The 23016-nt window shown below is 40.0% G+C and overlaps 1 protein-coding gene across 1 annotated transcript in view; it reads right to left on the reverse strand.

Annotated features, from left to right (window-relative positions):
- WDR64 (WD repeat domain 64) overlaps nucleotides 1-21365 on the reverse strand; it is a gene marked incomplete at both ends in the record, with an annotated part of 144240 nt that extends 122875 nt beyond the window's left edge. The window contains 2 exons of the mRNA XM_080825207.1: nucleotides 15407-15537; nucleotides 21221-21365. Of these exons, the coding sequence (XP_080681333.1) occupies nucleotides 15407-15537; nucleotides 21221-21365 (276 nt within the window). The remainder of the gene's footprint in view (nucleotides 1-15406; nucleotides 15538-21220) is intronic.
- Nucleotides 21366-23016: the final 1651 nt, after the last annotated feature.

Raw genomic sequence — 23016 nt, forward strand, 5'->3', positions numbered from 1 at the left:
CTCCGTGGAGGGACGTCGCTCCAGAGGCTAAGCAGGGGTGGAGCCCTCGCAGGGACAGTGTGGTCTCAGGTCCCGTGGGGTCACAGGAAGAACAGGGGTGTCTGAGTGTAGCAGAGCCCCCAGGTGTCGGAGCGGGGAAGCCGGAGGCAGAGACGGAGCTGAGCAGTGAGCTATCAGCTCGGGGTTACCTTAAATCGTAATCTGAGGCAGTCGAACCACAGCTCTTCGAGCAGGGATGCCGCAAGTGGCAGCTCCAGGGAGACTCACCTTCCTGCTCCAGGAGAAACAGCGCAGCAGGAATCTGCCGGGTTTGGGGAGACTCCAAACGGGGCCACACTCCAGAGATAGAAACGGTCGGTCACAGGCCCGGTGAGCTGGGAGCGTGGCCAGAGATCAGGCAGATGGGAGGGACTGACTGCTTTTCTCTGAGGGGGCACTGAGGAGTGGGGCCCCGAGCTCTCTGCTCCTCCGGCCTGAGACTGGGCGGCCGCCATTTTCATTCCCTTCCTCCGGAACTCTATGGAAAGCGCTCAGGGAACAAAAGCTCCGAGCGCGAACCTGAGCAGATTGCTTGGCCCGGCCTCTGGCAAGGGCGGTGCGGTTCCACCTCCGGCAAAGACATTTGAGAATCACGCAACGGGCCCCTCCCGCAGAAGATGAGCAAGAACGTCCAGCCAAGACCAAGTTCACTGATTAATGAGAACTGCGGAACTCCAGTTCTAGTGGAAGGCAGTCATAGAATTCATGGCTTCCCCCCTCCCCATGATTCTTTAGTCTTTCAAAGCCAAATTTTAAAAATTTTCTTCATTTTTTTTCTTATTTTTGAAAAAATTTTCCTCTTTCCTATTTTAACCAAATCTTGTTTTAACAATACCTTTTTAAAAATCTTTTTTCTAATTTTTTAATTTTATACTCATATTCTATCCCTTCATTGTATTTAACATATATATATATATTTCTTTACTTAAAGTTTTGGGATACAGTTTCTTCTAACAGACCCAAATATACCCTAAATCTAGTATCATATTCTCTCCTTTTAAAAAAATTATTTATTTTTTCTTTTTCCCAACCTCTTATCTTATCAATTCCTTTTTAAAAATCTTTTTACTTTTCATCTTTATAGCATATTCCATCCATCATATTTACCCTTATTTTTGTGTATATATATATTTATTTTTCTTTAAAATTTTGGGAGGCAGTTTCTTCTAACAGACCAAAGTACACCCCAAATCAAGTGTGTGGCTCTTAAAATTCACCTGCCTTGAGATATATAGATAGATAGATAGATAAATATAGATATAGGTATCTATCGATCTATATATATATTTACACTTACATTTATATTTATGTTTATATTTTTCTGGAGTTGTTGTTACCCTTTTAGCATTTTGTTCTAAAAATTCGTCTGTTCTTCTCTGGACAACATGACAAAGTGGAAAAGCTCACCTCAGAAAAAAGAACAAGAGGCAGTACCAACCACTAGGGACATAATGGGCATTAGTAGGATGTTGGAACTAGAGTTCAAAATGATGATTATAAAGATACTAGCCATGCTTGAAAAAAGCATGGAAGATACTAGAGAATCCCCTTCTGGATACTAGAGAACTAAAATCTAACCAAGTTGAAATAAAAAAATCTATTAAGGAGGTGCAATAAAAAATGGAGGCTCTTACTGCTAGGATAAATGAGGCAGAAGAGAGAATGAGAGATATAGAAGACTAAATGATGAAGAATAAAGAAGCTGAAAGAAAGAGTGACAAACAACTACTGGATCACAAGGGGAGAATTCAAGAAATAAGTGATACCATAAGATGAAACAATATTAGAATAATTGTGATCCCAGAAGAAGAAGAAAGAGAGAGGGAGGCAGAAGGTATATTGGAGCAAATTATAGTGTAGAACTTCCCTAACTTGGGGAAGGAAACAGGCATCAAAATCCAGGAGGCACAGAGAACCCACCCTCAAAATCAATAAAAATAGGTCAACACCCAGTCATCTAAGAGTAAAATTTAAAAGTCTCAGAGAAAAAGAGAAAATCCTGAAAGCAGCTCAGGACAAGATGTCTGTGACCTACAATAGTAGAAATATTAGTCTGGCAGCAGACTTATCCACAGAGACCTGGCAGGCCAGAAAGGACTGGCATGATACATTCAGAGCACTAAATGAGAAAAATATGCAGCCAAGAATACTATAGCCAGCTAGGTTGTCATTGAAAATAGAAGGAGAAATAAAAAGCTTCCAGGACAAACAAAAATGAAAAGAATTTGCAAACACCAAACCAGCCCTATGGAAAATATTGAAAGGGATCCTCCAAGAAAAGAGAGAGGCTAAAAGCAACATATACCAGGAAGGAACAGAGACAATATACAGAAACAGTCAACTTACAGGCAATACAATGACACTAAATTCATATCTTTCAGTCATTATCCTGAATGTAATAGGGCTAAATGCCCCAATCAAAAGACACAGGGTATCAGAACAGATAAAAAAACAAGACCCATCAGTATGATGTCTTCAAGAGACTCATTTTAGACCCAAAGACAGTTCCAGATTTAAAGTGAGGGGGTGGAAAACCATTTACCATGCTAAGTCATCGAAAGAAAGCTGGGCTGACTATCCTTATATCAGACAAATTAGATTTTAAGCCAAAGACTATCATAAGAGATGAGGAAGGACACTATATCATATTTAAAGGGTCTGTACAACAAGAAGATCTAACAATTTTAAATATCTATGCCACTAACATTGGAGTAACCAAATATATAAACCAATTAATAATCAAAATCAAGGAAACATATCAACAATAATATAATAATAGTAGGGGATTTAACACTCCCCTCACTGAAATGGACAGATCATCTAAGCAAAAGATCAACAAGGAAATAAAGGCTTTATATGACATGCTGGATCCAGATGGACATCACAGATATATTCAGAATATTCTGTTCCAAAGCAACAGAATACACATTCTTCTCTAATGCACATGGAACATTCTCCAGAATAGATCACATTCTGGGCCACAAATCTGGTCTCAACTGGTACCAAAAGACCGGCTTCCCGGGGGAATTCTTCCAAACATTTAAAGAAGAATTAATACCTATTGTACAGAAACTGTTCCAAAGGACAGAAGTAGAAGGAAAACTGCCAAACTCATTTTATGAGACCAACATTGCCTTGATCCCAAAACTGGACAAAGGAGAATTACAAATAGGAGAATTACAGACCAATATCCCTGATGAGCTTGGATCCAAAAATTCTCACCAAAATACTAGCCAATAAGATCAAACACTACATTAAAAGGATTATTCACCATGACCCAGGGGATTTATTCCTGGGCTGCAAGTTTGGTTCAATATTTGCAAATCAATCAATGTGATACAATACATTAATAAAAGAAAGAACATGACCCATGTGATACTCTCAATGTACACTGAAAAAGCATTTGACAAAATACAGCATGCTTCCTTGATCAAAACTTCACAGTGGAGGGATAGAGGATACATACCTCAATATCATCAAAGCCAGCTATGAAAAACCCACAGTGAATGTCATTCTCAATGGTGAAAAACCAAGAGCTTTCCCCTTAAGGCCAGGAACATGACAGGGATGTCCACTATGACCACCTATTCAATATAGCACTGGAAGTCCTAGCTCAGCAATCAGACAACAAAAAGAAATAAAAGCCATCCGAATCAGCAAAGAAGAAGTCAAACTCTCACTCTTTGCAGATCATATAGTACTTTATGTGGGAAACCCAAAGACTCTACTCCAAAACTGCTAGAACTCATACAGGAACTCAGTAAAGTGGCAGGATGTAAAATCAATGCACAGAAATCAGCTGCATCTCAATACAGAAACAATAAGACAGAAGAAAGATAAATTAAGGAGTTGATTCCATTTACAATTGCACCCAAAACCATAAGATACCTAGGAATAAATCTAATCAAAGAGGCAAAGACTCTGTACTCAGAAATAGAATACTCATGATAGAAATTGAGGAAGACACAAAGAAATGGAAAAATGTTCCATGCTCATGGATTGGAAGAACAAATATTGTGAAAATTTCTTTTTTTTTTTTTTTTTTTTTTTTTTTTAAAGATTTTATTTATTTATTTGAGAGAGAGACAGTGAGAGAGAGCATGAGAGGGGAGAAAGTCAGAGGGAGAAGCAGACTCTCCAAGGAGCAGGGAGCCTGATGTGGGACTCGATCCCAGGACTCTGGGATCATGACCTGAGCTGAAGGCAGTCGCTTAACCAACTGAGCCACCCAGGCGCCCAATATTGTGAAAATTTCTATGCTGCCTAGAGCAATCTACACATTTCATGCAACCCCTATCAAAATACCAATGACTTTTTTCAAAGAAATGGAACAAATAATCCTAAAATTTATATGGAACCAGAAAAGACCCGGAACAGCCAGAGAAATGTTGAAAAAGAAAACCAATGCTGGCAGCATCACAATTCCAGACTTCAAGCTCTATTACAAAGCTGTAATCATCAAGACAGCGTGGTACTGGCACAAAAACAGACACACAGATCAGTGGAACAGAATAAGAGAGCCCAGAAATGGACCATCAACTCTATAGTCAACTAATCTTTGACAAAGCAGGAAAAAATGCCAATGGAAAAAAGACAACCTCTTCAACAAATGGTGTTGGGAAAATTGGACAGCCACATGCAGAAAAATGAAACTGGACCATTTCCTTACACCACACACAAAAATGGACTCAAAATGGATGAAAGACCTCAATGTGAGACAGGAATGCATCAAAATCCTAGGGGAGAACACAGGCAGCAACCTCTTTGAACTCAGCTGCAGCAACTTCTTCCTAGAAACATCACCAAAGGCAAGGGAAGCAAGGGTTAAAATGAACTACCGGGACTTAATCAAGATAAATAGTTTGCCCAACAAAGGAAACAGTCAACAAAACCAAAAGACAACAGAAAGAATGGGAGAAGATATTTTCAAATAACATATCATAAAAGGACTAGTAATCAAAATATATAAAGAACTTATCAAACTCAACACCCAAAGAACAAATAATCCAAAAAAGAAATGGGCAGAAGACATGAACAGACATGTCCACAAAGAAGACATCCAAATGACCCACAGACGCATGAAGAAGTGCTCAGCATCACTGGGCATCAGGGAAATACATATCAAGACCACAGTGAGGTACTACCTCACACCAGTCAGAATGGTTAAAATTAACCAGTCATGAAATGACAGATGTTGGTGAGGATGCATAGAAAGGGAACCCCTACACTGTTTGTGAGAAGGCAAGCTGGTACATCCACTCTGGAAAACAGTATGGAGGTTCCTCAAAAAGTTGAAAATAGAGCTACCCTACAACCCAGCAATCGTACTACTGGATTTACCCTAAAGATACAACTGTAGTGATCTCAAGGGGCATGTGCACCAGAATCTTAGTAGCAGCAATGTCCACAATAGCCAAACTATGGAAAGAGCCTAGATGTCCATCAACAGATGAATGGATAAAGATGATGTGGGGTATACACACACACACACACACACACACACACACACGTGTATATATGTATATACATGTACACATGTATATATGTGTGTATGTATGTGTGTATGTATATATGTCTGTGTATATATATACATATATGTGTATACACACAATGGAATATTATGCAGCCGTAAAAAATTAAATCTTGCCATTTGCAATGACATGGATGCAACTAGAGGGTATTATGCTAAGTGAAATAAGTCAATCAGAGAAGGACAATTATATGATCTCACTGATAGGAAGAATCTGAGAAACAAGACAGAGGATCATAGGGGAAGGGAGGGAAAAATGAAACAAGAAAAAAACCAGAGAGGGAGACAAACCATAAGAGACTCTTCATCTCCAGGAAACAAAATGATGGCTGCTGGGGGATGGGGGGATAGGGATAGGGTGTCTGGGTGATGGACATTGAGGAGGGTGTGTGCTATGGTGAGTGCTGTGAATTGTTTAAGACTGATGAATCACAGACCTATACTCCTGAAACAAATAATACATTATATGTTAATAATAAAATTTTTTTAACTTTTTAATATAATAAATAAATAAATAAATAAAAAGTACCCAGATGGCTCCAAGTACTAGGTAGGAAGTCAATCGATGTCAACATTTGAGTAAATATAATTCTCAGTTTTGCAGGAGACAGTATGGAAGCACGGCTCGGGTATCCTTTTTGCTAGTTCGAAGCTATCCACTGGGGTCCTCTGCTCCCTGTCCAGACAACACATTCTCCATGCAGTCTGTCCTACATGTAATTTATAGTCACATCTACAGGCACATGCCATCCCATAGGACATCTGCTCTTATGGAAATGACAAATTTTGCTACTCTCATTTGTAATAACACAATATTACACTGCTTACCATAAATAATTTCCAAAGGATGCTAAAAACTAATTTCCCGAGGAAAAACTTGAGAGCCTTTATACCAGATAAACTCCTTCATGAAAGACAGCTAAAGCTTTATGTTTTGAAAGGAAATATTTCAATCAATGTTTTTAAAGAGCAGAAAACATATTTCCTATGATGAACTATAGCCTCAAAGATGTCAAATTTCTCTTTCAACAATTTAAATTTCAGATGAGTCGTGCATGTGACATGTCTGGAGTACTTTATAACTAGTATAAATAATGCATTAGAGTATTAATTTTCTTTAACTATGTTATTTAAAGGACTTGCTCCATGCTTTAAGTGATTCACTTATTAAACTACACTTTTTGGGATGCCTGGGTGGCTCAGTTGGTTAAGCCACTGCCTTTGGCTCAGGTCAGGATCCCAGGGTCCTGGGATCAAGTCCTACATCAGGCTCCTTGCTCAGTGGGAGCCTGCTTCTCTCTCTGCCTCTGCCTGCCGCTCTGCCTGCTTGTGTTCTCCCTCTCTTTCTCTCTCTATGACAAATAAATAAATAAAATCTTTAAACTACACTTTTTTTCCCAGATCACATAAGGAACATGTAGAACATTCAAAGGAAATAAAAAGCAGATAGAAGAAAATAAAAACCTGCAAGGTATCAACCTATTTTTTAATCTACCCTGGAGCATTTTAAAAATATTTTTGAGCCTGGGTGGCTCAGTTGGCTAAGTGACTGCCTTTGGCTCAGGTCATGATCTCTGGGTCCTGGGATCGAGCCCCGCATCAGGCTCCTTGCTCAGCGGGGAGCTTGCTTCTCCCCCCTGCTCATGGTGTCTCACTCTCTGTCTAGCTCTCTCTCTATCTCAAGTGAATAAATAAAATCTTTAAAAAAATACTTTTGAAGTTAGCAGATATAGTTTCAGATTTATAGTAATTCACTTAATATCACTTTGGGGAGAACAGAGTTACAGGCATCCCATGTGGCGTTGCGTGCCTCTTTCAAAAATTAATTTGAGTATGATCCTAGAAAAAAATGTGTTTATGAATTGCCCACTGGAAATGTAGACTAACATTGTATTGTAGGAAAAGTGGATTGTATCTGTATCAAAATTAGCACTGACTAGTTTTATAAATTTAATACCATCACATTTCCTTGGGTCTCTTTACATCTAATTCTTCTCCTTATAAATTAAAAAGGAAGGTCTAGGTGATGTTTTAGTTCAGTTACAAGGTTTCATTATTCTATAAATGTTCGTTTTTCCAAGTGCATTTGAATCTGAAACCTAGAAAAAGAAAGTAGTTTTTATGGCATTGCTAAAATGAAGAGATTTGTAATCAGATCAGTTTTGGGGCACCTGGGTGGCTCAGTTGTTTAAGTGTTCTGGGTCATGATCCTGGCATCCTGGGATTGAGCCCCACACTGGGCTCCCTGCTCAGTGGGGAGTCTGCTTCTCCTTCTCCCTCTGCCCCTCTCCCCACTCTGCTTGTGCTCGCTCTCTCTCTCTAATGAATAAAATCTTTTAAAAAAAGAATCAATTTTGTACATTCGTGCCTGACTTTAAAAGAATAAACCCAGTTCTTCTTACCTATACAGTTAACAATGGCTGATTTTTTTTTTTAAATGGTAATCCATACTGAAACAAAGTTAGTCTCCCAGCCCTGAATTTCCATTTTACAGGTGATGGATATGAAGGTTAGAAAGGTTAGGTCACAGCGCTTGGAATAGAAATGCCTCTTAGGAGCGTTGGCACAGATAGTTTGTGAGGCAAATGACAGAACAATAGAAGGAGATGCTTCCTGCAATATTTTCTTAAACCTCGTTTTTCTTCATGTATATACAGTGTGCAGAGGCTGCTCACAAGTGTTTCTATTAAACTTGCATGTGATTTATGAGGAGAACAACCCAGGTGATATAACAGAATAATGTCATATGAAATTACTGCAGACAGAGGAGAAAGTCTCAGTTCCAGGACCAAAACCTATTTTCTCTGTGGCTTTCGGTAAGTCAATTAACCTTTCTGTGTTTCATTTCCCTCATCTTTGTTATTGCAAAACATCCCCCACCTCAGTCTACATGGTGGGGAGGGGCTGTTGAGGAGAGTAGATGAGAACATAGGAGGTGTCCGAAAAAAGACAAATGCAAGATAATTGTGATGTTCTAACCAGAAAGGGAAGGAGAAGGAGAAAGAGGCAGTTGATGTGGAAAAGAATGGGGCTCTAATTCCTCACCTGCATAATGAAATAATCTGGGTTTTCTTTACTCATTCCTTCATCCATTTATTTTATGGACAAAGAAGTGTTCTGTTTACGTACAATAAAACATTTGTAACATAATTCTCTCTCTTCAAAACTGAGAACACGGAGCCCAGATTCTCACGTAAGTGGATTGACCATGTCTCACTTGTTGGCCTCCTGGGACATTTTTAGAGCATTGATTTTCTGAATCCAAGTGTGTAATGTAACATCAACAGACTTCTGTTATTTCTTGAAATGCATAAATTATTTGATGTTGATATGAATCACTTGTTATACACTCATTTTCATATTTTTGGTGATCCAGAAATATTACATTAGAAATTCAAGTACATGAACCATCGCATGTGAGAAATGTTCATTAAAAAATTGAGAACAGTGAGGATATGTGATTCTCAAAATTATTGCTACTCTAAGTTTAGTGACAGAGAATTCAAGTTATGAGTAGATAGGACAGTATCCAAAGGATTTACACAGTGTGATTGAGCCTAGATCCTTGAAAAAACATGTTTATTTTGTACACCTACAACCTTTGGGAAAAAGACAGCTATTTCTGTATTCCTACAAAATTACTCACTGTCTTATCATTCATTTGATTTCTCAAAACTCTGACTGTCTTATTATTCATTGGGTTTCTTAAGCTAATCTTTGGATGGTTAAGGACTTTTGTTAATATATCTATATATCTACATATCATATATGATGATATCATATGTATTTGTCTTCTATTTTATTGAATCAGTGGGTTAAAGACAAAACAGCCACCTCTGCCCTTCTAACTTGCTTTTAGATCCATGCCCTGGGATATATGCACATAGAACAGCACTGTGCAGTAGAATTGCCTGAAAAGATGAGAATCTTCTATAATCTGATATACATACATATGTGTGTGTGTGTGTGTGTGTGTGTGTGTGTGTGCATACTCCTTCTTTAGGAGCACAGACTGGGGCTAACTCTCTCCTCGTCTCCCTGTTTCAATGTGAAACTACAAAGTACTAGAATTTTAAATTCTCACTTGGACTCCCAAGGCATTACTAAGGCATGTTTGTCTAAACTGGAGGATAGAACCGACTTAATTTAACAATTAACTGAGCTTCTAATTTAAAAACATTTACATATTTGATGTACGGGCCTCTATTTATAATGGTGCTCAAATAAAAAGTGATATTTTGTGCATCTGACTTATTCGTAGAACTAGTTGAGAGTGAAGAATTTGAAATCACATTCTTCAGAATGAGCATTTCTGATCATGGTGGCTAATTGTTATCATTTTCTTTGATCTTCTGATGTTTAAACACACTATATTAAACTTTTTTCTCTTATGCTTGTGTTCTTAGAGAACAATGCCAAACGTCTTCTTATTCTTTCTGGAACTGTTCCTAAAGAACAAAGTTGGACTCTTTCTGTGGGACGTGGTCTGTCCATCTTTCAGTCGTTTGCCAGCAAAACTCCATCTTTGCTGATCAGGGCAAATTCCTTCTATGTCTATTTTGACATTTTCTCTGCTGTCCAATAAAAACATAACGAGAGCCATATATATAACTTTAAATTTTTCTAGTAGCCACATTAAAAACGTAAAAAGAGGGGCGCCTGGGTGGCTGAGTGGGTTAAAGCCTCTGCCTTCGGCTCAGGTCATGATCCCAGGGTCCTGGGATTGAGCCCCACATCGGGCTCTCTGCTCAGCAGGGAGCCTGCTTTCTCCTCTCTCTCTGCCTGCTTCTCTGCCTACTTGTGATCTCCATCTGTCAAATAAATAAATAAAATCTTTAAAAACAAACAAACAAAACAAAAAGTAGAAAGAGTGAATTGATTTAATTGTATTTATTAAAAAGATGTTATTTATTTATTTGTCAGAGAGAGAGAGCACAAGCTGGGGGAGCAGCAGGCAGAGGGAGAAGCAGGCTCCCCATTGAGCAGAGAGCCCGAAGCTGGGCTGGATCCCAGGACCCTGGGATCATGACCTGAGCTGAAGGCAGACGCTTAACTGACTGGGCCACCCAGGCACCCTTTAATAATACATTTTTAACCTGATATGTCCAAAATAGAATTTCTGTATGTAACCAATATAAAAGGTTCCTAGTGAGCCATTTTACATCGCCTTCATTTTTGAAATCCAGTGTGTGTTTGATAATTATAGCACAGCTCCATTGAGACTAGTTACATTTCCAGTCCTCAGTAGCCTCCTGTAGGTAGGGGCAAATGTTTCGGGCAGTGCGGCAGTCGAGAGTTTCTAAGGGGTCCATCTCCGATGAGGGGCTTTCCTAGCAAAGCTTCTTCGATATTTCATGCTGCTGTACCTTCATTAAGGATAAATCCAACATTTCCCAGTCATTCTCTGGCCGTCTTACCAATACAGCTGTCTCGTTTTACCCGTGCCTTCTAATCAGGGGGCCTCTTCAGGTCCCGGCCCAACCTTTTCTCAGGGTTTCTACCTTTGGTAATATCCACTAGTTACTCTGAAATTCTATGTAGTGGATTCTGACAAAATGACTAACATTCCTTCTAATTTTAGCAACACAAACATTAACTCATGATCGTTCCAGAAAAACAGGTCATCACTGTATAGAATTCAGGTAACCGCACTGCAACTCTCAGAAATCTGCTGCTGAAAACCCAAGACACACTGGAAAGTTGACCATTGAATATAAGGTTCTAAAGGCAAGCTCGACCGAAACAGGCTCTAAAAAAAGAATGGAAAAGAAAAAAGAAAAGAAGGACAAAGGAAAGAAGGAAGGAAGAGAAGGAGGGAGGGAAAGAAAAAGAAGCAAGCTTGGCATTTAGGATTCATTGTCTTTGATATATAAATCTTATTGATTTGTTTGTTTGTTTTTGTCTTTTCATTGCTTACAATCTCCAGTAAAGTATTGAAGAGTACTAAAGATAATAGGCATCCTTTTCTTGCTCTTAACTTTAATGAGAGTGCTCCTAGTATTTTTTTTAAAGATTTTATTTATGTATTTGACAGACAGAGATCACAAGTAGGCAGAGAGGCAGGCAGAGAGAGAGGAGGAAGCAGGCTCCCCGCTGAGCAGAGAGCCCAATGCAGGACTCGATCCCAGGACCCTGGGACCATGACCTGAACCGAAGGCAGAGGCTTAACCCTCTGAGCCACCCAGGCGCCAGAGTGTTTCTAGTATTTTATCGTTAAATATGACCCTTGATTAAAGAGGTTTCTAGAGACTTCTGGTTAGAAGAGCACATCCTAAAGTAAATCCCCTCCCTCCCCATACAGTGAGACACCTTTGCAGAACCCTCATCCCTTGAGTATGCCTAGAACTTGTGACTTGCTTCTAATCAAAAGAATAAGGCAAATGTGCTGGATTGTTTCTCCCATGATTATATGACATTACACAAGACTGTCTTCAGAGACTGTGGGGAAAGCCTTGAAGAAGCGAAGTTGTGAACTGCCTGTGTAGTGTTTCATAAGGCAAAGAACTGCAGACCGCCTCGGGAACATGAGGGCACCTTCCAGTCTCCAGCTTCCAGCCAGTAAAAAGCTGAGTCCCTTCGTCATACACAACAAGGAAATGCATTCTGCCAACCCCTGGAATGAGCTTGGAAGAAGATTCTTCATTGGTTGAGTCTCCAAATGAGAATAACAGGATTGCAGCCCTGTGAGACCTTGAGCAGAAGACCCAGCTAAGTTGTGTCTAGACTCCTGCTCCATGGAAATGGTGAGATAGTAAATGTGTTTCCTGAAGTTGCGAAGTTTAGAAAGAAATCTTGCCGTTTGCAACAGCATAGGTGGACCTTGTAAGCATTATGCTAAGTAAAATAAGTCAGACACAGAAAGACATAATATCACTTATATGAGGAATCAAAAGAAGCTGAACTCACAGGAACAGAGACTAGAATGGTGGTTATCAGGGAAAAGGGGACATGTTGTTCAAAGAGTTCAAACTTCCAATTATAAGATGGACGTGTTCTGGGGATCTAATGTACAGAATGGCAATTATGGTTAAGAATGCCTCATGATGATGGGGCGCCTGGGTGGCTCAGTGGGTTAAGCCGCTGCCTTCGGCTCAGGTCATGATCTCAGGGTCCTGGGATCGAGCCCCACATCGGGCTCTCTGCTCAGCAGGGAGCCTGCTTCCCTCTCTCTCTCTCTGCCTGCCTCTCTGCCTACTTGTGATCTCTCTCTGTCAAATAAATAAACAAAATCTTTAAAAAAAAAAAAAAGAATGCCTCATGATGAAAGAATAAATAAAAAAATGAAACAAGATGGGATCTCCCGACAAACCATAAGAGACTCTTAATCTCACAAAACAAACTGAGGGTTGCTGGGGTGTAGGGGAGTAGGGAGAGGGTGGTGGAGTTATGGACATTGGGAGGGTATGTGCTATGAAGTGTGTAAACGTGACGATTCACAGACCTGTACCCCTGGGGCTAATAATACATTATATGTTAACAAAAAAATAAAGATTCTTTAAAAAAATGTTAAAAAAAAAAAAGAAAAAAAGAATGCCTCATGATGTACTTCAAAGTTGCCAATGGAGTAGATCTTTAATGTTCTCCCCACAAAGAAGAAACGGTAATCATGTGACACGATGGAGGTGACGGCTAACCCTATGGAGGTAGCCATTTTGACATAGAGAAATGTACAAATTAATAGGTTGTACACCGAAACTTACACAATGTTCTACGTCAATAAAGCCGAGAAGAAAGTTGCTGAATTAGTGGTCATTTTTTACAGCAGCTCCAGAAAAAGAACACAACCTTTTACCAAATTCAGGAAATTGTCCATCATTCTTATTCTGCTAAGATTTTTTTTTTTCTTTGTAAAAACGGGAATGGCTACTGGATTTCTATCAAAAAAAATTTTTATGTTAGTTTAAGATCAGGAGTCAGCAAACTTTTCCTGAAAAGGGCCAGGTAGTAAATATTGTTGACTTACAGAGCATTCAGTCTCTGTCACATTATTCATTTCTGTTCTTGTAACACAGACACAGCCACAGAGTATACAGATGGGTGAGTGTTCTGTGTTCCGATAAACCTTGTTTGCAAAACACGTGGCTGTTCAGTTTGGCCTGTGGGCCTTAGCGTGCTGACTTCTAATTAAAATTATCGTATTATTTTTTTTTCTCTTCTAACATGTTGAATGAAATATGTTCCTGGACTTTCTAATATTACATTGCCCTTACTTTTCTGGGATGAGTTCTACTCAGAAATGATTTTTAATGCACTGCTGGATTTGACTTGTTAAAATTTTACTTAGGATTTCAGCATCAATACTGGCCTATCGTTCCCTGGCATTTTTTCTCTGTTCAGTTCATGTTATTACAGTCTCATAAAATGAGTGGGATAACTTATCGGCTTTTCTTAAGTTGTACAAAACTATATATAATGCAGGAATTATGTATTCTTTAAAAGCTTAATAGGCTTTTTGTTTACAATTTTTCCCCAAAACTCCTTTTTTATTTGGTCAGTTCTTAGGGATTTGGGCAATCTTTTTTTTTTTTTTTTTTTTTTTAGATTTTATTTATTTATTTGACAGAGAGAGATCACAAGTAGGCAGAGAGGCAGGCAGAGAGAAGGCGGCGGGGGAGAAGCAGGCTCCCTGCTGAGCAGAGAGCCCGATGCGGGACTCGATCCCAGGACCCTGAGATCATGACCTGAGCTGAAGGCAGCGGCTTAACCCACTGAGCCACCCAGGCGCCCAGGGATTTGGGCAATCTTTTATTATTGATTCCTAGTTCTCTTATATTGGAGTTTACTGAAATGTCCTTTATACCACAGCTTTGTGATGTGTATATAGTTGGGAAGATGTGTCTTTCCCATATTTGGGTCCAAAGTTCTATTTATACGTATCTACCAGCTTGTTTAAAATGATAGGCAAATCCTTTCAATCTTTGCTTTTCATTTTGTCTACTGTATCTACTGATTTTTTTTTGAGCAGGGGTGAGGCAGAGGGAGCGGAAGGAAGAGAATCTCAAGCGGGCTCTGTGCTCAGTGCAGAGCCCGACACAGTGCTCGATCTCACAACCCGGAGGATCATGACCTCAGCCGAAATCAAGAGTCAGACAATTAACTGACTGAGCCACCCAGGTGCCCCTCTATCTACTGATTTTTGAGAAAGAGCCTGAAAATTTTTAATATTACTTCCATTGCTTTATAAGCATGTGTGCAATTTTTTAAATTGTAAGTTACCTCGAATCCTTTTAGAATAGGAAGAATCTGGTTTACAAACAAACCTACAGAGTGCAGTCTTCTGTGAATTTCAACAAAGATCAGAGGCATTCCTTTCTCCTTTTCCGTAGACATATATATATATATTCCATAGATCACTTAACCAAACATGCTTCTCTATGTTCATCCAAGAACACCAGACAATGGTTCATCCAAGAACACCAGACAATGGTGGAAGGGACACAAAACTGCACAGACAGGGAATGGTAGAGGTGGTCAACCATAGTCTTTTTCTTCTCTTACATGATATTTGTATGCTTTGAAACTATTGAAAAGGAAGATCTCTCCTTGAGAATGTAATGAAGGCATTTAACATATTGGTTGTTGTTAATGGCATGTGTATTTCTTCCACTTGGCAGCTCCGTCTAAAAGTATTCAAGAGTTCGCCATTAATAATATAGTTAAACCTCTGTCTCACTCACGTTCAGTTAGGGACGGTGGTCACGTCTTTAATGGCATTCATACATGCCACATACACGCTGTGGGCTTAACTCCTGTGGGAATCACACTTGGATAAATTATTTATTCTGAGCAAGGAGAAACAATACCTGGATTTCTTAGGATAAACATGAAAAGTGCTACCTCACACCAGTCGATAGGTACATCGGGGTTGTTGCAGAGTTTCCTGTAAAAGCTTTTCACATCTTGACTCTTCACTTCTGGACCGAAGAATTCCTGCACAGCCTCATAAAACTTGTCATAATCGATTACATCTGCATTGTAACAAATTGCAAGAACATTGTTACCAAACTCCAAGGACTCAGCTCCTTTTCCTATCTTCTAATCAGTTTCCTCATTTCAATCTATTAAAACCAGATAATGCCTCATTTTAAGGTTCTTTACATTAGAAACATAACTCGGTCCTTGACTAAAATATTACTTAGAAGAAAATTTGGTCTTCAGTCCTTCCTCCACAGTTTACGTTTCAACGAGGAGTTTTGTTCAGGAATACAAAGAGAAGAAAGTGGATTAGTTCTTTCCTATTATGAAAGGTTTTACCAATCAGGAGTGTCTGCAAGAGCTCATCTCAGATAGAAGAGACAGGGGAGCAAAGAGAAATTTTTTTTTTTAGAAGGATTAAAAAAATCTTTTATTGAGGTGAAATTCACATAACATAATTAACCATTTTAAAATGAACAGTTCAATGAAATTTAGTATACTCACAGTTCTGTGCAACCATCACCTTTATCTAGTTACAAAACATTTTCATCATCCCCAAAGAAGACCGTTTATCTGCTAAGCAGTCACTCCCTTTTCCCCCACCTTTTTCTCATCCCCTGACAACCACCAATCTGCTCTCTGTCTCTGTGGACTTGCCTATTCTAGACATTTGTATAAGTGGAATCATACAATATATGGTCTTTTATATCTGCTTTTTTTCACTTAGCATGTTTTCAAGGTTCATCCACATTGTAGCAGGTATCAGAACTTCATTTCTTTTATGGCTGAACAATATTCCGTTGAATGGATAGATCATATTTTGTTAATTCATTTGTCGGTTGATAGGCAAAGAGCAATTCCTAATTGGTTCTTTGACAGTATGTGGACACACATACACCATGCTTGAGTTCGATTCTGCCAAATTTAGTGATTCACTTGGGAGCTACTATTGAGTCTAAGGATAAGAAGGAGTTTGACACTAAAAGCCATCGTTATTGTTAAGTGTGAGAACTAAACTAGACGCTGGGATACAAACTAAATAATCAAGTTCCCTTCCTCAGGGAGTTTACATTCTAGTGGGAGAACATAAAATCCACATGTAAAGAAACAAAATATTTACCGATTGCGACAGGCAAGACTAATTACTGGAGCTAGGCATTGGATGAGCGGTTATCTGTGTGTAAGGGGACTCTCCGGGATGCTAGAAAGGTTCTTTGTCTGGCTCTGGCTGGTAGCTGCAGATATGTTTACAACATCCACGTCTACTGTGCTATATACTTCAGATTGGCGTGTTCCGGAGTCTCTCCTGTATGTCACACCTTAGTAGCAAAGTAAATGTATAAAGGTGTAAAGTACAAAGGGATAAAGTACAAAGGTACAGAGCGAGCTAAATACTAGGAAGGAAACCAATAGGACAAGGTGATAGAATTACCTATCAGTGGTGGTGGGCAGCGATGGGCCTCAGGAAAGCCTCTCTAAGGACATGGGTAAAAAAATTAAGCTGAGACCCGATAAACAAAAAGGAGTCAGCCATGTGTAAAGCTAGACAAGAGCATTTCAGGCAGAAGCCAACAAACAAAAAGACTCTGAGTCTGGACAGAGTTTGGCATATTCTGGGAGGGTCACTGGGTAGGGAGTATAGTGAGGACAGGGAAATCACTGTCACGTGAGATTATCAAGAAGGAGGGTCAGGCTGGAGTCAGCAGTTTGTATTTTATTCTCAGCATGCTGGTAAGGTATTGCCTTAACCTTTTCTCAAAGCATAGTGGCTGCTGGAAGAGGTAAGAGCGACAGCTATGAACCCAGAGAGAGGCTAGTGCATTAGTCCAGGTTTCAGATAGTGGAGGCGTGGCCAGAATGATGGAGCTGATTTTCTAAACTTAGTTATTAATAAAAACCCCTTTCTTTCCTGGAAATGTCCTTCATTGGATGATAAGTGATATAGGCACTGAGAGGTAGAACTGGAGATGGAAAGATACAGTTGGAGGTAGAATGGCAAAGACTTCTAATGGACTGGAAGTTGTTGGGGGGCAGGAGTGATGAGTGAAGGACGGGCAGGATTCCAGACCAGTGGTTCTCATCCAGGGGAGGTTTCCCCTCTGTCTCCTACAGGGACATTGGCACATCGTCTACAGACAATTTTGCTTGTTAGAATTAGGGATGGGAATGCTACAGCACCTAGAAGAGACCAGAGATATGCCTAAACATCCTTCAATGCACAGGATAACCCCTCCCCCAGCCCACATTCATATACACAGAACAAAGACGTTAGTAGTGCCAAACTTGAGAAATCCTGTTCTACATTCACGATTAGGTCTCTGGTTTTCAAACTCAGCAGATTCTGGTGCTATTTACCAAAGCAGAGACAACTGAGGAAGGACCATGATTCTTGGGGAAAATAAAGCATTCCCTCTGGGTTACACAACATTTAAAATTCTTATGAGATATCTAAATAGATTAGCCTCTTTAAATTCACACCATGGTGAGTGTAATGTGTCTCTATGTAAATGTATCTCATTGTAAATGTGGTTAGAGGAGGAGGATGAAACTTTTCTTTCCTGGGGTGATTTTAATTCTAGCAGGTCATTGACAAAAAGATTAAAGAGCACAGATGAATTCCTTGACATCAAAACATTCTGATTCTTAGCTTCCTGCCTAGAGTGAGAAGCAGATCTTATTTTCCAGTATTAAGAACGAATATGAAGGTATGCCAACATTAACAGTCTGAAAAGTTAAGATTATATTTCTCCTTCACAGTCTTTCAGATCAGTCCCTCTGTCAGAGAAGGAAATCTAGCAGTAATTAGTTCTTATTGAATCTATATTATATATAATAGACATATAATATACCTACTACACATTGGGCTGTAGTATATTATAGTATAATATTCTATAAAATATATATTACTATATATCTATTGAAATATATTCGTTCTGTATCAACACATGTATACCTATTCATACACATATATACATATATACCCATATGTACTATAGAGGAGGGAAGTTTTCCAATGTGGCTTTGTGACTGCAAGCTTGAAGTGAAAGCAAGATTAGCTTGTTTGCTTAGCACACTTTTTTTTTTTTCAAATAGGCTCCTTGCCCAGGTTGAATTCATGACCCTGAGATCAAGACCTGACCTGAGATCAAGAGTCGGCTGCTTAAACAACTGAGCCACCCAGGCACCCCTGCTTAGCGCACATTTAAGGAGCACTTCCTGGACACAAGACTGGGCTAGTCCCAGGGTTACAAACCTTCAGAGCACTCACAGGGCAAGTGCTGTGGAGAGAAGGGGCAGGAACACACATCAATTTCTGCAGGTCAAGGGAAATTCTCAAGATGGCAAGAAAGTGCATTAACCGTGCTAAGGGTGGCTTTGTTTGGGGAAAGGTTTTACAGAAAGGTGAGATTTGATTTGGTCTTAAAAAATGAGCAAGAACGGGCGCCTGGGTGGCTCAGTGGGTTAAGGCCTCTGCCTTCGGCTCAGGTCATGATCCCAGGGTCCTGGGATCAAGCCCCGCATCGGGCTCTCTGCTCAGTGGGGAGCCTGCTTCCTCCTCTCTCTGCCTGCCTCGCTGCCTACTTGTATCTCTGTCTGTCAAATAAATAAATAAAATCTTTAAAAAAAATGAGCAAGATTTATGGGGACAACAAAAGGAGGAAAGACACTCTACATTAAGGGAATGATACACACAAAATCAGAGTCATTACGAGTATGAGGTGCTTGGAAATGCTGAAAAGTTCATTTTAGGACGGGAAGTTCATGGAGGGAAAGTTCCAGGAGCTGATACGAGAAAGGTAGATTGAGGCATGGCTGGGAATAGCCCCGAATGCCAAGTTCACATATATGGACTTTAGAGCAGAGTTAATAAGCCAGGGATGTGGCATTTAAAAAAAATTAAGGAATAACTCTTGGCAAGAAGATGATTATATTGAACCCCTGTTGTAATAACCCAGGAGTAAGATTCCACGAGATAGTCAAAGGTTATAACAAGATACCTAGTTTAGGAGACTAGGTGGATGGTATCAGTGCTTTAAGGCTGAGAGAGAACACAGGAAGACTTCAAAAAAAAAAGAGGCAAAGAAAGAATGAGAAAGAAAAGAATAAGAGAGAGGTGTGATGAGAGACACAGAAGGAGATAGTTTCTGGAAGCAGAGGAGTGAGCTAATGCAGTGAAAGGGCCAGGTATGCTGGAAAATGAAAACAATTGAACTTGGCAGTCATATTAGGTGCTGGGATACCTCGGTAGGAGCATTTTCAACAAAGTGATGAGAGAGGTCAGACTTGAGTAGATTGAAAATTAAGTGCTGATGCTGAGGGGAAATTAAGTGGAGAAGCAAAGAAAGGCATGCAGTGATACCTTGCAGGGAAGAGAAAGTCAAAGTCAGGATGTTTGGGAATATTTTTAGTTTGAGAGAACAAAGCCAGTGAAAAGGAGATTTTGAAGTTGTTGCAGCAAAGTGATAGCCTTGGACAGGAGGACAGATGGACAAAATGACAGGTGTTGCTTTGGGGAAATTCAGAAGTGGAAGAAAGAGAGGTTGAGGGAATTCTTGTCTTTTGGTCTTGTTTTTCCTTATGATGCTGGAGCCATGGCTGAAAGGAGCTGAGATCCAGAGAGGCGTCAACAGAAGTGGTAAAGTTTGGGAAATCAATTACAGAGATGGGTAAACAGGCTGACTGGGGAAAAATAAAAGTTCTGTGTAGTGGTTTAGAAAGCCCAGCCAAGTTCACACTCATCTAAAAAGTCCATCTTGAAGCTCTGAGGCTTAGCTCTAACACATAGAGCTTGAGTGACTCGGGCAGATGATTTTCCTGTACCTGCCATCCTTTAACAAATAGGATGGGGGGGGGGTAATAGCATGAATAGTAATATTTGCCTATTAGAATTGTCAAGAGAACCAATTAAATTATATTTATTAAGGTGATTTATAAATTCTTTTTTTCAAAGCTGATTCATAAATTCCTGACCACTATTCAAATCATACCAGCTTGTGTTTGATCATCCAAAGTCAACAATTCCATTCTTTTGTGGCTGTGCAGCCTGGGACAGTCAGAAACTGGCTATGCGAACCCCATCACAGTTATAGGGGCTCTGCTCTTGTCCTTGTAACAGCAGGCTTTGTTCTGTTAGTCTTTTACTGTGCTGGTAAGCCTTACTTGTCACTGCTGTCCTCAGTGCCATCCACAACACCCTGAAGCTGTCCCCTTGAGCGCTGACGCACCATTCTGTGTCATTTTTTCTGCTGTTAATATTCTTGGCAGACTACTGCCTACCTCATTCCGCTTACCTCGGCAGGCTCGAAATCATTCCAGCCGAGAGATACGGGGAGAGGCCGAGACAGTGAAGCAAAGTTGCGGAAAAGACACTTTGCTCTGCTTATGAAACTCTTTATGGTCTCACCATACCCTTAAGTAAAGAGAGAGCAGGGTGGTTTCCATGGCTTGCTAATGGTCACTGTGTACTCCTGAGAGTCCCAGGTCAACCCGCAAGCCATCGGGTGTAGATCCCATGGAAGAGCCCTTCGAGGTCACTTCATCCAACCTCTTAATTTTACATTTGAGCCAACTAAGTTTCAGAGAAGTGAGCGAAGCTTTCCGCAGGACTGCTTAGGTCTTTAGAGAGTCATTTGATGTCTTGGCTCTTAAGCTATGGTGCTTCTCTTGGATGGCTCAAAGCATTTCACGGTTCTCATCAACACACCTGACCCGACTGCTCGTAATCACTGGCCTTACCTTCTTTTTGGATGAGCAGTCCTCCCCTTTCATCTCTTTTCTGGGCCGCTGCTTGCTCGACCAAGTTTTTAAAGCCCTTCAAGGCCGTCCTAAAATTACTAATCTGAAGTTCAGTGTTTAAATGCTTTTGCTCCTTGGTATCCATAGGGACACAGGGAATCTCTTTATTTCTGTGCAGAAAGCAAGAGCACAGATTTGTCAACTTGAAACAACTTCCAGTTGTCACAGTGCCTCCCTGCTGTCTCAAGTTTTGTCCCGGGTCGCATCCCTGTGATCTTAAAATCTCATATTGTGGGTAGGAACCAGAGTCGCCACTAGGACCTTAGCCTGGCTCAGTCTAATGCATTTCCTATAGGGAAGCATTTCAGTAAAAATCCTGACCTCATAATGTTACCAGTGTCTTTCATATGGTCCTCATTGCATCATAATATCTCTGTAACCTCCCCTTCCTTTATAAGGAGGGCACTGAGCTTTCTTTCCTCACAAACTGTGTGAGTATGTGTATGAGTGTGTATGTGTGTGTGACTGAGTGAATGTGTGGGGGGGGGGCACCCCCTGGGAGGGAAGTAGAATGGATTTCCTTCCCTAGGGAAGGAAATTGGGCATTACTTTCTCTCCCCTCTAACTCCTCCCACCTCAAACCATTTGCCTTCCTCAAGATGCTGTGGAGAGTCAACTTGACATTCATTCTAAAAACACTTCTAAAGATGAAAGTGTCCTTCAGCATTTGTCATTTATATTCCTGAAAAAGATATTTTTAGAGGTCGGAGGAAATAAAAACTTTTCTTCTTCCTTTATCCATTGATGTTCAGTTAAAATAAGTGAGGCGGAGATGGGCAAGGAGTAGTTTTTGATTGAGAAGAAAGTTCTTCAAGATGTCATTAGTTGAATACGGCACAGGGAATATAGTCAATGGTATTGCCGTGATGTAAGATGGTGACCGATGGTCCTACATTTATGGTGAGCCCTGAGTGATGTATAGAATTGTCCAGTCATCATGATGTACACCTGTAGCTAATATAACACTGTAGGTCAAATATACTTCAATAATAAAAACTAAAAACAACAACAACCACCCACTGACCAGAACTTCTCAAACTATCAGAGCCATGAGAAATGAGGAATGTTTGAGAAACTATCACAGCCAAGAAAAGCCTAAGGAGATTGAATGACTCGATGTAATGTGATATCCTGGTTGAGATGCTGGAACAGAAAAAGACATAAGGTAGAGAATAAGGCAGTATGATTAACTATAGGCTTTAAACCAATAGCAAATTATCAATATTGGCTCATGAGTTGTAACAAATAAGCCAAACTCCTGTAAGATGTTAATAAGAAGAGAAACTGGGTGAGAAGGTATTATATGGGAACCGCCTGCACTATATTGTGTTTTTCTATAATTCTAAAACTGTTCTAATGGGGCATGTTACTGGCTCCGTTGGAAGAGCATGTGACTCTTGATCTCTGGGTCATGAGTTTGAGCCCCATATCCGACATACAGGTTACAAAAAATAAATAAAAGTTAAAAAAAAAAACTATGAAAAAATAGGTGAAATGGTTTCCCTGAGCCGGTATAAAAGGATGATGCAAAAGAAGGCAACTTGATAGCACTCCTGTCTCTTGGGTCACATTGCTGCAGCCTGGAAAGATGACTTCTGTGCAACAGGACACCCCTGTCACAGTGCCACCCCCTTTGCCATCATTTTGGGAATTCCCTTATCCTCACTTTTATATCCTATGCCTTTCTTTCCCATGGGTGATTCCCTCATTTTGGTGGCTTACATCCAGAAAGAGTG

Source organism: Martes martes (assembly GCF_963455335.1).
Source record: "Martes martes genome assembly, chromosome: 15".
Taxonomy (NCBI): domain Eukaryota; kingdom Metazoa; phylum Chordata; class Mammalia; order Carnivora; family Mustelidae; genus Martes; species Martes martes.